The sequence below is a fragment of the Phragmites australis genome, chromosome 14, assembly GCF_958298935.1.
Source record: "Phragmites australis chromosome 14, lpPhrAust1.1, whole genome shotgun sequence".
Taxonomy (NCBI): Eukaryota; Viridiplantae; Streptophyta; class Magnoliopsida; order Poales; family Poaceae; genus Phragmites; species Phragmites australis.
Genome location: NC_084934.1, coordinates 25,872,748 through 25,889,333, shown reverse-complemented (window position 1 = coordinate 25,889,333; position 16,586 = coordinate 25,872,748). Strand labels below are relative to the sequence as shown.

Below are 16,586 nucleotides of genomic sequence, written 5' to 3'. Positions count from 1 at the left end.
ATTAGAATTTATAAGGTAGAATTTTAGTTTCAATTCTACACATGATTTTTGTGTGAATCCAATCAAAATGGTTATACATGGATTATACAACATGTAAAAAAATTCTATGATTTTTTGAGCAATAGAAAATCAATGTTTTGAACAAAGGGAAAATGTCGAGTAATGTTCATACATGATTACTGTTCACACCGGGATGATCAGTATTGGACGGTGTCGTTCCATCAAATTTGAAAAAAAAAATACAAAATTAAACTACATACGCGATCGTATTTACCAAAATAGACAATATATCATCGTATTTATAATTTTAACATTCGTATTCGACACCTCATTTATCGAAAATTGACTTTACAAGTGAATATGCCCCGGTCATAAACAGTGTCGCGCATAAACAGTAACAGCAGTGCCTTTGAATTTTGCTTTTCCTATTCTTCAAAATGGTAGTCTTCTATTATTCCAAAAATTTTAAAACTTTTTTTACATGTTCCATAATCCATGTGCAACCCATTTTAATTGGATTTACTAAAAAAATCCTTTATCTATTTAAAACTAAAATTCTCCAAAAAAGACTACTTTTATAACTTGTAACAATTGTTAGTGTCTCAAATGAATTCCCAAAAATCTAGGAAAATTTACTAATATTCTTCTTATATGATGGACTATTTTTTAAAATTATTCCTAGTACTAGGTTATATGATGAAAAAGAGAGTTCCTTTGTAATGCTCCATTTATATGTATTTTTATCATTTCATATCATATTCTTGTTTTAATTCAATTTGAATTCGAACAAAATTCAACTATCTAGAGTATTCTAGACCAAGTCACCCCGCATCAGGTAGATGCGAGCGAACGAGGAAAATAGTCAGCGGGTGAAAACCCACGAAATTGAAGATGGAGTCGATGAAATTTAGAGGAGAGGCTCTAATGCCATATTGGGAAGCGTCGTCACCTCTCTCGAGGCTGTATGGATGTATATATATAGGCTGTCGAACCATAACTAGAGTTACAAATGGATTACACCTCATACAGATGATTTTGATCACATAAAATAATGCATGGATACAAAATCGAGCTTATCTCTGAGTTCTATCTCTAAACCTATCCAAACACAAAAAAAATCATATGTCCATCGCGGAGTACGTCAGAAAGATGTTGAGTTGGTTACGATGATTTTTTTAGTAAACTTACCCCTTGATTGTAGGTTTTGTTCATGTTTAAATTTATTTTTATTCAAATTGAATTAAAAAGAGAATATCACATTAAATGATAAAAATACATATAATGAAGCATTACAAAGGAACTCACTTTTTCATCATATAAACTAGGGCTAGAAATAATTTTAGAAATTAGTCCATCACATAAGAAAAATATTAGTGAATTTTCCTAGATTTTTGGGAATTTATTTGAGACAATAACAATTGTTACAAGTTATAAAAGTAGTCTTTTTTGGAGAATTTTAGTTTTAATATACAAAGTAGTTTTTGGTGAATCCAACTAAAATGGGTTGCACATGGATTATGAAACACGTAAAAAAAATTTACTTTTTTTGGAGTAAAAGAATACCACCGTTTTGAAAAAGAGTGAAAGTGAAATTTAAACATACTGCTGTTACTGTTCATGCGCGGTACTGTTCATTTCCTAGGTACTACAGTGACATATTCGTCAATTTTTGTTAAATGAGTACTGAATACGAATGCTAAAATTGTAAATACAATAATATGTTGTCTATTTTAGTAAATATGGCCACGTACGTTATCTAATTTTGTATTTTTACCCCAAATTTGCTGAAAGAACCAGTAACATCTCATGGGAATATTCCAGACTTATATATCGGTTCTTCTAGGATGAAAGTGTCATTCAATGAACCAAACATGAGGACCAACTGATATCCCGGACGAGGCCATCGAGGCATCCAAACACACGGTAAGGAGCTACCTAAGGTGATTACTTTACTTATCATATCTTACCTGACGATCAATTATGAAATTACTCCATTTAATCATAAATACATGATATTTTAAACAAGACATAATTTTTAATGTATAACTTTGACCATTATTTTTTGTTATAGTATATTTTTAAAATCTATTAAATTTATGATATCATTAATGCATTTTTTAAGAAAAATCTATACATGATTTTGAAGTTTCCAAATCAAATATTTTGAAAGATATTATTAGTTAAAGTTTTAAAAGAATAACGGAACCTTATCCAAAATATCATATTTTTTATGACAGAAGGGTGTAACTATCACGCCAATCAAGCTATCAGTTGCCGTGTATGTGCCAGACTAGGAATAGTAGGCGCGGCATATTAGGCAAGTGAAGATATATTCCAACACACAGTAGCTCAATAATATGTTCCAGAGCGGTCCGATCAAGGGAACGTATTGTGTGCAGACCACCTCAAGACTCCCAGGCATGTTGGCAAGCACTGGAGATCGATGATTAAGAAAATTTATATGATAAGTGTTGGAATTGATCTCGGCCTTATCCTTGACGTGACCGAGATAAAAGGAGGACCGTTTGCCCTCCATGCGCTCTGATCGGGAGCCCCAACCAACAAATGGTGGTGGTCCCACCTTGTGCTGCGCTTGATATAAACCAGGGGGGAGTCCCGTAGGGCATGTGACTAGATTTCCGCATGTTAGGCTGATCTCCCCCCCCCCCACAACTCTAATCCGATCCTAAGAGAACGTAGTAAACAAGGTGAAGGCTACTGCCGCCTCCTCATCCACTACGTGCTGGCGATCGACTACATCGCCCAAAGCTTCTTCATCACGCCGGCGACCACTTCACCATCATCAGATGGCGTCACCGAACTCAGGTAAACACCTCACGCTTCCGCACTTAGGGTGTTTGATCTTAGGGCTAGCTATTATGTTGATTAAGTGAAGCTTTAAGATCTAACATTTGGCATCAGAGCCATCCTAGTTCCTAATCAAACCCAATTAGTCTTAATCATGTTGAATTACGATCGGTTGATGCCAATTAGCGGTCAATTGTTTCCAATTTTGATCGGTTTAAGTACATTGATGATAAATTATGCGATTTAAGTTCAATTTTAGGCTCGGATCAATGCACAAGTTCATGTTTATGTCTCGGATTAATGAAATTAGGATGAATTCTTGTATACACTTTCATGAATTAATCATTTCGAGCTCGGGTCAATTCAATCAGGCGGCTCTTATGCTTATACATTCATGAACTAAGCTTCTATATTGTGTTGATGATTCATGGGGCTCGGGTTCGGTCAATTAGGCTCGGATTAAGTGGGATTAAGCAATTAGAAGGAGGGGAATTGGGGAGATTAAGAAAAACCCTAAGAAATCCCCAATTCCCCCCCCCCCCCAAATCCGAACCCTAAACCCCAAATTTTTCCTCTCAATCCCGAACCCTAAGCCCATTTCTCAGAACTCAAAGCAATAGAAAGAGGGGGGCGAGGACTTACGGCTCCGGCGGTTTTCCATCGCTATTCATGCCCGTCGGAGTTCTCCTCCGGCGGGATCTTCCTCATGCGCGCGCGGTTCATCCGGCCGTTCTCGCCTCCTCCGTGGGACGAGATCTCCTCTCACCGCGCGCTCATCTCCTCCCGGGCTCCGTCGCACGCGCGCCTCCGTCGATTGGTTTGCGGTGGAGCCCTTGCCCTCTTCTCTCTCGGGCGACCGGCGGCCGCGCTCGGCGCCGTCTCTCTCTCTCTCTCGGCCGGGCCAAGTTTTCCGTCGCCGACGAGCTCCGGGTCGGGCGGATTTTTCGGGGAGAGAGAGAGGAAAATGAATTAGGGTTAGGGTTTCGGCCGACGGGGTTTTTATACCGGGCGATTTTGTCGGCCTGCTGTCGATCGCGATGAACGGCTGAAAAGCTCCGGGCCGGCACGCGCGCGAAGGCAGATTGGGCCGTTCGCGGTGGCTGGGCTGCGCCCTCGCTCGGGCCAGCGCACGCGCGTAAGCTGGGCCGTGCCCTCGGCCGGGCCGGCACGTGCACGCGAAAACCTCTGGGCCAGGCCGTGCTGATGGGCCAAGCTGGGCCGAAAAGCCTTCTTGGGCCGTTTTCTTTAATGTTTTGGGCTTTTTCCATTTATTTGGAATTTCCAGTGATTTCTAACGTTTTTTCATTTATGCACTGGAATATCTAATGAAATTAGCCCAAAATTAATGATGATTAATGCATAAAATATTGTTGTTAATTCTCTGGTTCAATTGGATCTAACGAGAAAAAATTTTCGGAGAATTTTACGATCAATTTATATAGGTTCATAATTACTTTCTGACCAAAGTTGATTGTAATTATGTGCCATCTTTATGTGTTCAATTTAAACTCTTTTCCGTTTTCTGCCCAACGGTGATGCGGATTGGAGTTTTATTTTTGCATGATTTTAATCAAACCAACGTAGGGTTATTTTCGTGCAAATTATTTCCTTATGATAAATTTACTGATCTGGCCTAATTCTTCTCTCCAGCTCTTAACGCTTCCTCTATTGCCGCCACTATTGACGGCATAGAGCAACTCACGGGCAATAATTTTCCTGCTTGGAAAGCTAAGGTGACTGTTGTCCTTGGTGTTTTAGACCTGGTCTATGCACTCAGGGTTGACGCTCCCACAGCTCCCGCCATTGGCGTGGAAAATTATGATGAATTAAAGAAAATTTATGATGCACTTTCTGAGAAGTGGGAGCGGTCCAACCGCATGTCTCTTATGATAATGAGGAACTCAATATCAGATGCTATAAGGGGAGCAATCCCAAACTCAGAAAAAGCTAAAACGTACTTGGCATCTGTGGAGGAGCAATTTAAAGGCACCTCCAAGGTTTATGCCAGCACACTGATTCAGAAGCTCCTCAACACTAAGTATAATTATGGGTCTGGTGGCATAAGAGAACACATCATGATGATGACAGATATGGCTGCCAAACTCAAGGGCATGGATATGGAAATCTCTGAGGGTTTCCTTGTCCACTTCATTATGACCTCTCTCCCTCCTGAGTTTACTCATTTTAAGATAAATTACAACACTCAGAAAGAGAAGTGGAGCATGAGCGACTTGATCGCAATGTGCGTCCAAGAGGAAGAGAGGGTGAGGGCTGAAAATAAAGATTTTGTGAATCATGTAAGCAGCCCTAAGAATAAGAGAAAATTCCAAGGGGATTTCAAGTCTAAAAAGAAGTTGCATTTCGTCGCTAAACACGACAAGGCAGCACAGAGGGCGCCCAAGGCATTTGCTCCTTCTGCTCCTGCCTCTCAAGAATCTAAAGATGACGGATGCCACTTCTGCCACAAGAAGGACCACTACCAAAAGGATTGTGTTGGTTTCCTGAAGTGGCTTGCAAAGAAGGGTAATGATTTCATAACATTCATTGATGAATCACTTTATGCTGATTTTTCCCTTAATTCATGGTGGATTGACTCAGGTGCCACTGTGCACGTTACCAACTCCTTACAGGGATTCCTTACCGCGAGAACATTAAGAAAGGGGGAGCGAAGTCTTAGAGTGGCCAATGGGAAGGAAGCTCAAGTTGAAGCTATCGGATCCCTTCCATTAGTTCTTAATAATGGCTTCACTCTTAGATTAAATAATGTAGTTTATGTTCCTTCTATGAGGAGGAATCTCATTTCAGTTTCGATGTTAGATGATGATGGTTTTCATTGTAATTTCGGAGACAATAAATGCATTCTTAAATTTAATTCAGATGTTATTGGTCTTGCCATCCGACAAGATAAAATTTATATGCTTCCTCTTAATGAATCCCCTATGACGATGAATATCTATGATGTAAGCCATAAGAGAAAGAGAAGTACAATTAATGAGACTTCTTCGAAACTGTGGTATTGTCGTTTAGGCCACATTTCGAGGGGGAGAATGGAGCGTCTCATTAGGGAAGAGATTCTCCAACCCTTAGACTTCTCCGACTCTGACCACTGCATAGATTGCATTAAAGGAAAATACGTTAAGCAAATAAAGAAAGGGGCCACTCGAAGCACAGGATTATTAGAATTAATTCACACGGACATATGTGGTCCTTTTCCTGTGATATCAGTTGACGGTTTTGATTCTTTCATTACCTTCACTGATGATTTCTCCCGTTACGGCTATATCTACCCTATTAAAGATCGATCTGAATCTCTCGATAAATTTAAGATATTTAAGGCTGAAGTAGAAAATCAGCACAACCTGAAGATTAAAGTAGTGAGATCGGATCGCGGGGGAGAATATTATGGGAGGCATACCACATATGGGCAAATCCCTGGTCCTTTTGCCAGATTCCTTCAGGAAAATGACATAGTAGCCCAATATTCTACACCTGGTGAACCTCAGCAAAACGGGGTAGCTGAGCGACGCAACCGCACGCTTATGGACATGGTGCGAAGTATGCTCAACTATTCTAGTTTACCAGTTGGACTGTGGATGGAGGCACTTAAGATAGCCACACACATTCTTAATCGGGTTCCCAGTAAATCAGTTCCAAAAACACCATATGAATTATGGACTGGAAGAAAACCCTCTTTAAAGTATTTACGTGTGTGGGGCTGTGCAGCTGAAGCTAAAGTCTTTAATCCACACATTGGGAAACTAGATCCTAAGACAGTTAGTTGTCACTTTATCGGGTATCCAGAAAGATCAAAGGGATATCGCTTTTACTGTCCAGATAGGATCACTAAGTTCGTAGAAACAAGACACGCTGTGTTTCTTGAAAATGGGGATATGGAGACAAGGGAAGTTGATCTTGAAGAAAAACGGGTTTATGTTCCTACTCCACTGATACAAGAGTCACACATCCCTGTGCCTCAGGTGGTTGCACCTTCAGTAGAAACTAACGTCAGTACACCCCCTGTTGAGGTCTCTGAAATTTCTAATGATATACCTAACGTTGAGCCTCAGCAGTCCCCTGCAGCACCTAGTCCTTGTCCTGCAGTGCATAATGAACCGATCAGGAGATCACAGCGTGACAGGAGACCTGCCATCTCGAATGATTATGTTGTTTATATGAATGAGGATATTAATGACATAGGGAAGACAGAAGATCCCAACTCATATAAAGAAGCCATGATGAGTAAGCATTCGTCTGAGTGGCTTAATGCCATGAACGACGAATTAAAATCTATGAGCGATAATGATGTGTGGGACCTAGTACAAATTCCTGACGGAGCCAAAACAGTAGGCTGTAAATGGGTCTACAAAACAAAACATGACTCTAATGGGAACATCGAAAGGTTCAAAGCAAGGCTCGTAGCTAAAGGCTTCTCGCAAAGAGAAAGAATCGATTATAATGAAACTTTCTCTCCTGTATCAAGTAAAGATTCTTTCAGAATAATTATGGCGCTTACAGCGCATTATGATTTAGAGCTGCATCAGATGGATGTAAAAACGGCATTCCTTAATGGTGACTTGGAAGAAAATGTTTACATGGCTCAGCCAGAAGGTTTTGTCATGAAAGACAAAGAACATTTGGGATGTCGCCTTAAGAAATCAATTTATGGTCTAAAACAAGCGTTTAGACAGTGGTATCTCAAGTTTGACAAAGTCATCAGAAATTTTGGCTTTAAAGAAAATGAAGTTGATAACTGCATTTATATAAAGTTTAAAGGGGGAAAATTCACCATCTTAGTTCTTTATGTGGATGACATCTTATTGGCCAGCAGTGATAAGGATATGCTGTTTGAGACCAAGAGATTTCTTTCCTCTAATTTCGATATGAAGGATCTCGGTGAAGCCTCTTATGTTCTTGGCATTGAAATTCATCGAGATCGGTCCAAAGGAGCATTAGGTTTGTCTCAAAATGCATACATTGACAGAGTACTAAAGAAATACAATATGCATAAGTGCTCTGCCACGCGTGCTCCTATTGTTAAGGGCGATAAGTTTGGGACATATCAATGTCCAAGGAACCAATATGAAATTGATCAAATGAAGACGGTTCCTTATGCTTCAGCTGTCGAAAGCATTATGTACGCTCAAGTATGTACGCGCCCTGACTTAGCTTTCGTGACCGGGATGCTTGGCAGATATCAATCAAATCCAGGACCGGACCACTGGAAAGCCGTTAAGAAAGTCCTTCGCTATTTGCAAGGCACTAAGAACTACATGCTCATATTTAGAGAATCCGATAACCTTGAAGTCTTTGGCTATTCGGATGCAGACTTTGCGGGGTGTGTAGACACTAAGAAATCCACGTCAGGTTATATCTTCACCCTCGCTGGAGGAGCTATCTCGTGGAAAAGCTCCAAGCAGACACTTACAGCATCTTCAACGATGCAAGCTGAGTTTGTGGCATGTTATGAGGCTACCGGACAGACTGTATGGCTAAAGAACTTTATCCCGGGACTAAGAGTGGTCGACAGTATTGTAAAATCACTCACATTATACGGCGATAATCAACCCGTAGTTTTCTATACGAGTAACAACAAGTCAAGTGGTGCTGCCAAACACATCGACATTAAGTATCACGTTGTGAAAGATAGAATCCAGGATCAAACTATAAGTGTCAAGCATATAAGCACTAAGTCAATGCTTGCGGATCCGCTCACTAAAGGCTTACCACCCCATATTTTTCGTGATCATGTTGCCGGCATGGGGTTATTGGAAAGCCTATGATTCTGGATAAGAGGACCATTATGCCAACCACTCCCATTAGGAATAATGAATTTCCATTTCGAGATGAAATAGTGTACTATGGGTTCTGGGTTTCAGTGGCATTTTATGAGCCGCTGTAATCTTTTGCCTTGGTGTGCTATTTCATTAAGAATGGGCTTATGATGTTAGCCTTTCGATCAAGGGGGAGAATGTTGGAATTGATCTCGGCCTTATCCCTGACGTGACCGAGATAAAAGGAGGACCGTTTGCCCTCCATGCGCTCTGATCGGGAGCCCCAACCAACAAATGGTGGTGGTCCCACCTTGTGCTGCGCTTGATATAAACCAGGGGGAGTCCCGTAGGGCATGTGACTAGATTTTCGCATGTTAGGCTGATCTCCCCCCCCCCCCCCCACAACTCTAATCCGATCCTAAGAGAACGCAGTAAACAAGGTGAAGGCTACTGCCGCCTTCTCATCCACTACGTGCTGGCGATCGACTACATCGCCCAAAGCTTCTTCATCACGCCGGCGACCACTTCACCATCATCAGATGGCGTCACCGAACTCAGGTAAACACCTCACGCTTCCGCACTTAGGGTGTTTGATCTTAGGGCTAGCTATTATGTTGATTAAGTGAAGCTTTAAGATCTAACAATAAGAACTAACATGTTTCTCCATATTCTGGATCAATCGTTGTTTGGACTATTTATTTCTTCTCAGACCCAGAACTGCAGACGATTTCTGTCACTGTAAACGAGGGAGCCCAGAAATGAAGCCCAATTCAGAACCAATTAAACTGTCTCCGTCCAGCACATCTTCTACAAAAAAAACCACCAAAAATTATATTCTAGATGAAAACAATTTTAAAACAACCGGTCCTCTCAATCTAACCAGCCCCGCCCACAAACACTCTATCATACTGGTTCGTCTCGTCGACCATCGTAGAGCATTACTGTGGTGAGCAAATCTCTCTTACTTAAAAAGTACATAATGCCTCCATTCGTCCTGTGTGTTCCATGTCGTTCCGCAAACCCGCTCCACCCAACCTCTGGCCCCCATGTTCACCACTCCACGCGAACCACTCCCGTCCCCACCTGCACCCACGGCTCCCCTCCTCGCTTGCTCCCGTGCCTCCTCCTTGGCCCGATCCACACCGCCTATGCCCAGCCTCCTCAACTCCGCCACCATCCCCAACTCCAATGATGTCGCACGCTACAGATCCGTGCCAGCCTCCTCCACGCCCATCCATGTTGTCCCCGATATCCTCCGGTCCTCCTCAACGTGTCGTGCCTATCCCTCGCCCTCTTCTACGCTGACGCCACCTCGTGACGGCCACCCTCCACCGTGCTGTCGGGGAGCATTGCAAGAAGTCATCCTACGTGTCAGAGTGCTCGCTGGATGACATCGACCTGGAGGTCGGGCAGCGGCCTAAGGGGCGGGCTGGCCTCCTCTCCCTGCTTGCCGCTGCGGCCCGCTCGCTCACCAACGTTGTCATCGACTTCCTCACACGGTTCCCCCGCGAGTGCTGATATCCTTGAGGCAAGCCACGCTCGCCTCCCCTCTCCCCCAGCCTCCTGTAGCTCTTCGCACTGCAAGGGCTTGTGAGCTTGCTTGCTTGCTTGGTACTCCCTCGTGCCGACGCCTTGGTACTCCCATGCTCGACTCCTTGTCCTCCCTTCTTTTCCCAAACCATGAGCTCATCCATGAGAGACCCCAATCTAGTATCGAGGAGTACAATTTAGGTTGGGAAGCCCGTGGTACACCTACCGAGAAATTCGATTGGGCGAGGTGGAGCTCGATCCAAGCAGGAAAGAATTCGATCCAAGGGCAACGCGGAACTAGATTGGGGGTGGGGAGGAGTTCGATCCGAGGGCTAGCATGTCGATATGCTAACACTGGTTAGTATTCTATTCAAGTCCTTTTCCTATCTCTACATTTTCCCCTCTATATGTTTGTTGAAATGTCTGCTAAAACATGTTCTATCACAATTCTGTTAGATCAATCTTTTCCACTAATTCTCATCAACAAATTTCAGCGACCTTTCAACAGAACACTGATTTGGGGAACAAACATTTAAACTTATTTTGGGAATGGAGGAGCTGCAAGGATATGCAAATGTGAACTTTCATAATGCCTCTTGACTGAGTTCTTTACTTAGCATGCTCCCAATTGATTTTCAGGCCAGTAGGTGCATGGAATAGTTGATCCATTGCCTAGAGGTAGATTGGAACTTGGATGTTCCTGGTCTCTTTACTTTTTTCATTATGTGTTTGTTTTCTTGGAAAAAATATTTTCTAAGTTGGGTCAATGTTACATATTACCTAAAATACTTGTGATATGAGTTCACTGATTGCTTAAAGGAAGTTTCTACTGTAAGCTTAAGTGATTTGATTTCGTACACATAAATTGGATGGATACATTGTTTCATAAAATCTTTTAGTAATTCCAGCATGCATATTTATTTTAGGAGAAAAAGATAGAAGACTTTTCATGCGAATGATCTGTTGTAAACGGATCTGATGTATTCCTTTTTCCTACAGACAGTACATGCATGCCGATGGATTGATGATCAGTGATACAAAATGAGCAATGTGGAGAAACAAAGTGGCAATTTTTTTTTCCATTGGTGATTTAATCCGAGACATTGAAGCAGAATGACTCAGTGTACTTGTTGTAGCTATACGACTACAGTTGATCTTGCTACCATTTATTCACAGTTCTTTTTATTATAGCACATTTTTTCCTATTCCTTTGGTTGTATATTTCTTAAGGCGTGGTTTTTGGGTGGTATCAAACCAATTTTCTATTTTCCTATTTTCAGATTTTTTTTATTCATTCTCAAATACCGTGTCTCCGTACCCTGTAAGCAACAACTCCAAGTCCCCAACAAAGCTGAGCAATTGCAAATTTGTGGGTGTACTCACTACTAATATTTTCGGATGGCATCCTTTTGTTAGTATTTCTGAAAGATTCAAATGTTCCCTTTATTTCAGCTTTTCAACATAAGTATTTTATATCTTTGAGTGGAGCGAGTAAGAAGAATCTAAAGGTAAATCATTGAACACATAGTGATCTCCGTATAATATGCCCATACTCATTCATGACTTCGACGAAAATTCCTTACATGAGAACATCATGCTTTTTTAAGACATCTGCACATTGTGTTCAAGTGCCTATCGTGCAACCTTTATGTGTTTGAAAAAGAAAGGGCAAGTCAAGTAGGGCTATACTACTTTGTTAAGCCATGAAGAGGAAGTTCTCAGTGCGCGCGTATGACCACTGGTTTCAAAGTTTTTCTCAACTTTATCATTACTGATTTACCTAATAAATTAACACTGATAACTAAGTATCATTACTGGTTCACATAATTAACTGACAATGATAATTAGATTATCATACCAGTTTATTACATAAACCAGCAATGATAATCCCCTATCCTCACTCAGTACAACTATTGTCAGCAACATTATATTCTGAAAACAGCATATATACATACACAATTCATCACATATGTTTATACTCAACATATTTCATTCACAAATCACATAAGTACGTACATAATTAACATATCATTCACAAATATTCTTGGTTGGGACAGACAGCTTAAACTATCTAACTCACAATTTGTTTCAGAAATCTCATAGTTCACTTGAAACTTTCATGCAAGCAAAACAAATGAGCGGTTCAACCTCTCTTACTATCCGAAGTTATCGAACTCGGCAAGTCTCAAGTGCTCATTGAAGAAAGCGTTTTATATGGCTTAAACTCGACTTTTAGACTTAACATTTTTATCATTGATGAACCCAATAAGTTATTCTTGAATGACGTTGATGTGATATTGCAGAAATTTACTTGTGTGTTAACTTGATTATATGTTATTAGAAGAATTGAAAAAATCAATCATACATAATATGTATAGAAATTGAGAAACTTACATCAACATATATTTACATACATATGCATTATTTTGAAGCACCCTCTCAGTGATGAATGTGTGCATGAACTTTTATATATATATATATAAACCACATAAATTATTGTTTTATTTTTAGCTGTCACACTTAAAAAAATTGAATCATTACTGACATGCAACTAGTCAACCAGTAACTACTTAAAAAAACTAGTCCACCAGTAAAGACCGTAAAATCTCGGGAATTCACACGTCCCCAACGGCCGCCGAGCACAAAGGCCAACGGGCCCAGCCCCCTCCAGCTTCTCTCTCTGGGCCGCCGCCGCGTCCCGACGCGTTCGTGCGAAGCACGGTTGCACGGACAGCCCCAACCAACGGCTCCCCCACAGTGCTCTTTCCACGTCCCACACACAAACAACCCAGCGTCCCCACGGCCCATCGACCCACGTGAACGTGTCCCACCAACCGACGCGGGTGCCCCACCCACCACATGGCCTCGCTGGCCCACCGCCAGCTGTGCAATGCCGCCGCGGCATCTCCTGATCTGCCGCCGGCAATCCCCGCTTGCCCGCTTCTCCGCGGTTGCTCCCGCTATTTATCCCACTCGGTGCAACCCTCCCTCCCCTGCCACAATCCCACCACAACCCGAGGCAGCCAGAGGCGCAGCGCAGAGCAGAGCCGAGCACACCACCGCAATGGCGCGCGCCGGTGCTCTCTGCCTCGCGCTGCTCTGCCTCCTCGCGGCGCACTCCGCCGTCGCGCAGAAGTCCACCCCCGCCCCGGCCGCCGCGCCGCCCACCACCACCCCGCCGGCGTCCCCGTCCAAGAAGACGCCCGCGCCCGCCGCGGCCCCGCCCGCCGACGCCACTACCCCGCCGGCCGCCGCGCCATCCACCACCCCCGCCACCCCGGCCCCGGCCGCCGCTCCACCCACCACCACCCCGGCTCCCTCCGCGGCGCCACCCAAGCCCACCAAGGCCGCCCCGGCCCCGGCGCCCAAGGCTAAGGCCAAGGCCACTCCACCCCCCGCCTCCCCGCCGCCGGCCGAGGCGCCTGTCGCCGAGCCCCCCGCCCCCGTCACGGAGACCCCCGCCGCCGCTCCCACCAAGCCCGCCGAGGTCCCTGCGCCCGCACCGTCCAAGAAGAAGAAGAAGAAGCCCACCACGTCCTCTAAGAAGAAGAAGAAGGGATCCAAGGCTCCGGCCCCCGCCCCCGTCGCCGAGGCCCCCACCAAGTCCTCCAAGGCCAAGGCCAAGCCCCCCGCGGCGTCCGATGCCGAGGCCCCCGGCCCCGCCGGCGACTCCGCCGCCGCCGACACCGCGGTACGTTGCTCTCTGCTCCGCTTGTCGTCCGAAATGCAGTCTCCTCAAACCGACGGGACAACCGCTAATTGGACTCACGCTTTACCATTGTTTGCTTACAACTACTGGCCTAGTGCATCAGAGTACATAATTAGCAATGCGCTTAGAAACAAGTAGCGATTACATCTGACAGACAGTGTAGTTCATCTAAGGTTATGCTTATGCCCCCTTTTTTCAAAGATAGAGGTGAGGCTCATTAATTTGACAATTGATCGTTTAGTAAGAGCAGCATGACCTGTGACTGTAACGAGTGAGAATTGAGTAGATCTGGTATTTGCACCGACATGTCGGCCAGGCATGCATGTGCATCCAGCCGTGTAGGTCCTATAAAAGACCTCTTATTTTATGATATATGTCACTTCTCTCTTTTCATAGCCTAATCCTTTAGCCTAAGTCAGTGTCTCCGTGTTTCGTAGGAATATTTTAAAGAATTTGTTTCCCAGTGTCACGGACACTGTTAATGCAAAATTTGAAAGCTCGGTCACTGAAGATGAGCTATAACCATTTACTATTTCTTCAAGTACTGTACGTTGTATTAAAATGTAATTTGCACAGTGCCTCTGCAGGAGTACCACTACTTAAACAAGTAAACAACCTTACTCTCGACGCCACTATTCACACTAATAATAGTGTCTACTAGCTAGTTAACAGTAATCAGACAGCCAGTTAATTGTAGCATTCATACGACCTGTACAGGACTGCCGTGCAGTACTGTTACCACTGTGCACATTGCTACAGCCTACAGATCACGTGACTCGACTAGTTTCTGCAGCAGCAGCATTATGTTTTTTTACATGGCTACGTCGCTGACTGGCCGAAGCCTCCCTCGCTCGTGGTGACTGCAGGCCGCATGGAGGACCGTGCAGACGATGGCAGGCGGCATCACGGCGGCCGCGCTGGGCCTCGTCGCCCTGCTCGCCTAAGACGGACGCTTCCCTCCTCGCGCGCGCGTGAGCGGGGGGCGCCTCTGCCTGCCTGCCTGCACAGCCGGAGCCGGGTCCGTCCGCCGGGGACGACGCGCGCCACGACACGATTATGCGGTGCAGCCGCTGTGCCGTGCCTTTCGGACATCGCTGCCCGTGGGCGGTGCTCGCATGCCACCCGTTTTTGCGCTGTATTCTTGTCCATTTTTTTTTATTTAACCAGGCTTGGCTGGGCGTGTGTAGTGGTAGTTCCACTCACGTTCGATGATGATACCACATCGGATTCTTTCTTTTCTTCTTCTTCTTTATGTACTACTCCCCCATTGAGATGGTGATTTATTTATATCTTTGTTATCATTGTATTATTCCACCCTTGTTTAATCTTAGATCTGTCTCTTTCCCATGCCATTGTCCGGAGCGGCCTGGCGCACTGCTGGCCGGATCTGTTTTGGTTGTGTTTGTTTGCGTTGCTTCTCTGGGCGAAATACTACGGCCATGATTGGCTAATGTCTAATAGTGCCACAACTGACCATAGTTAAATGTGGTTTGTCAAAAAAGATGTGGATAATAAATTTTTAGTTTAAGTGTGATAAAATTAGTAAAAAACTGAGTATATGATGTATGAGTTAAGGATCTAATAAAATATGACTTGCTATAATTATGATAATAAAAAAATAATTACTTAAAAATCTATCACTTGACTCAATTTAGACGTGGCAAGTAAGTCTCAAACACATGTATGCACGGCCACACAGGTTCCACCACTGCTCATGCATCACCGTAGCAGTGACTTGATACGGCCTGAATGACGTGAGGGAGAAATCTCGAATAGCTGGCGCAAAAAAGTGGAAGGAGAGGAAAAATCCATAATTGGACATATGGATTATTAAAATCATTTATTTATATTCATATTTATGTTTGAGAGATATGTGAAAATTATAAGTTAGGTAAGAGAAATATATAATTATAGAGATGAGAGAGCTAAACAACTAAAATAAACTATAGCACGCAGGATATTTTCCGTAGTAGTTAGTGCTGTGTGCTGAAACATTGCCTTTTTCTCTCACCTACTACGTGCAACGACCCGATCGGAAGCAACGGCTCTACGGTGAGAGGTGTGTGCAGGGGTACCGCATTTGCTCCGTCGTCGTCCGTGGAAAGCAGCTGGTAAGCAAATTCAGTAGGCATCCAATTGTGCGCTAATTACGACAAATGTACATCGCCCAGCATTATGTGGATCACTAGATCTACACTCGCTCCGACATTCACTAAAGAGGAGGATAGGCACCCGATCGAGCTGAATTTCCATGTAGACACGGAAGTTAAACGGACTCTCCAACACAATCTCACTGGTTTCTTCCCGTAACACCTTAGATCCACCTCTCTGGTAGACCGGCAGTTTCAAGATGGAGCTGATCCTTATCAAAAAAAGAAGAAGATGGAGCTGATCTAAAACATTACCACCAGACCTTACTGTGCCGGGCTACTTCTCTGGCATAGCAGATCCAAGTCGATCCCACTCGTGACATGTGGATTTTTAGATTATGGCATTTTTCATATTATTATTTTTCTACTCATGGATCTATGTTGAAACAATATTAAAAAATAGACTCTTAATACGGTATCGTGATTTTTGACGTAACAGTTGAATAGTACGACAACGTGTCACGTATGATCTTTTAAGTCGAAAGTAGATCATGAGGCAGCTAGCATGATACCAATTATCACGGTACTGTGTTATCCAATCACGGCGTCGTGCAAAAGGATCTATTTTTAGAAATAATTTTTGTAAAGATCTATTTGTAGAATATATTTTTTAAAAGG

General features: G+C 43.5%; 2 protein-coding genes across 2 annotated transcripts; both read left to right on the top strand.

Moving 5' to 3' along the window:
* The first annotated feature begins 4,771 nt into the window (after positions 1 to 4,771).
* Positions 4,772 to 5,684, top strand: LOC133891465 (uncharacterized). The gene is made up of 2 exons (XM_062332180.1): positions 4,772 to 5,331; positions 5,439 to 5,684. The coding sequence occupies exons 1-2, from the start codon at positions 4,884 to 4,886 to the stop codon at positions 5,483 to 5,485; spliced, it is 495 nt and encodes a 164-aa protein (XP_062188164.1). The 5' UTR covers positions 4,772 to 4,883; the 3' UTR covers positions 5,486 to 5,684.
* Positions 5,685 to 13,043: 7,359 nt separating this feature from the next.
* LOC133891546 (classical arabinogalactan protein 9-like) lies at positions 13,044 to 15,127 on the top strand. Its single transcript, XM_062332273.1, has 2 exons — positions 13,044 to 13,800; positions 14,685 to 15,127. The coding sequence occupies exons 1-2, from the start codon at positions 13,174 to 13,176 to the stop codon at positions 14,760 to 14,762; spliced, it is 705 nt and encodes a 234-aa protein (XP_062188257.1). The 5' UTR covers positions 13,044 to 13,173; the 3' UTR covers positions 14,763 to 15,127.
* Positions 15,128 to 16,586: the final 1,459 nt, after the last annotated feature.

Bases quoted from the DNA above. Each gene is read 5' to 3' on its own strand.
- LOC133891465 (XM_062332180.1), top strand. From the start codon at position 4,884: ATGATGATGACAGATATGGCTGCCAAACTCAAGGGCATGGATATGGAA. The intron at 5,332-5,438 runs GTAATGATTTCA...AACTCCTTACAG, and splicing joins GAAGTGGCTTGCAAAGAAGG to GGATTCCTTACCGCGAGAAC.
- LOC133891546 (XM_062332273.1), top strand. From the start codon at position 13,174: ATGGCGCGCGCCGGTGCTCTCTGCCTCGCGCTGCTCTGCCTCCTCGCG. The intron at 13,801-14,684 runs GTACGTTGCTCT...TGGTGACTGCAG, and splicing joins CCGCCGCCGCCGACACCGCG to GCCGCATGGAGGACCGTGCA.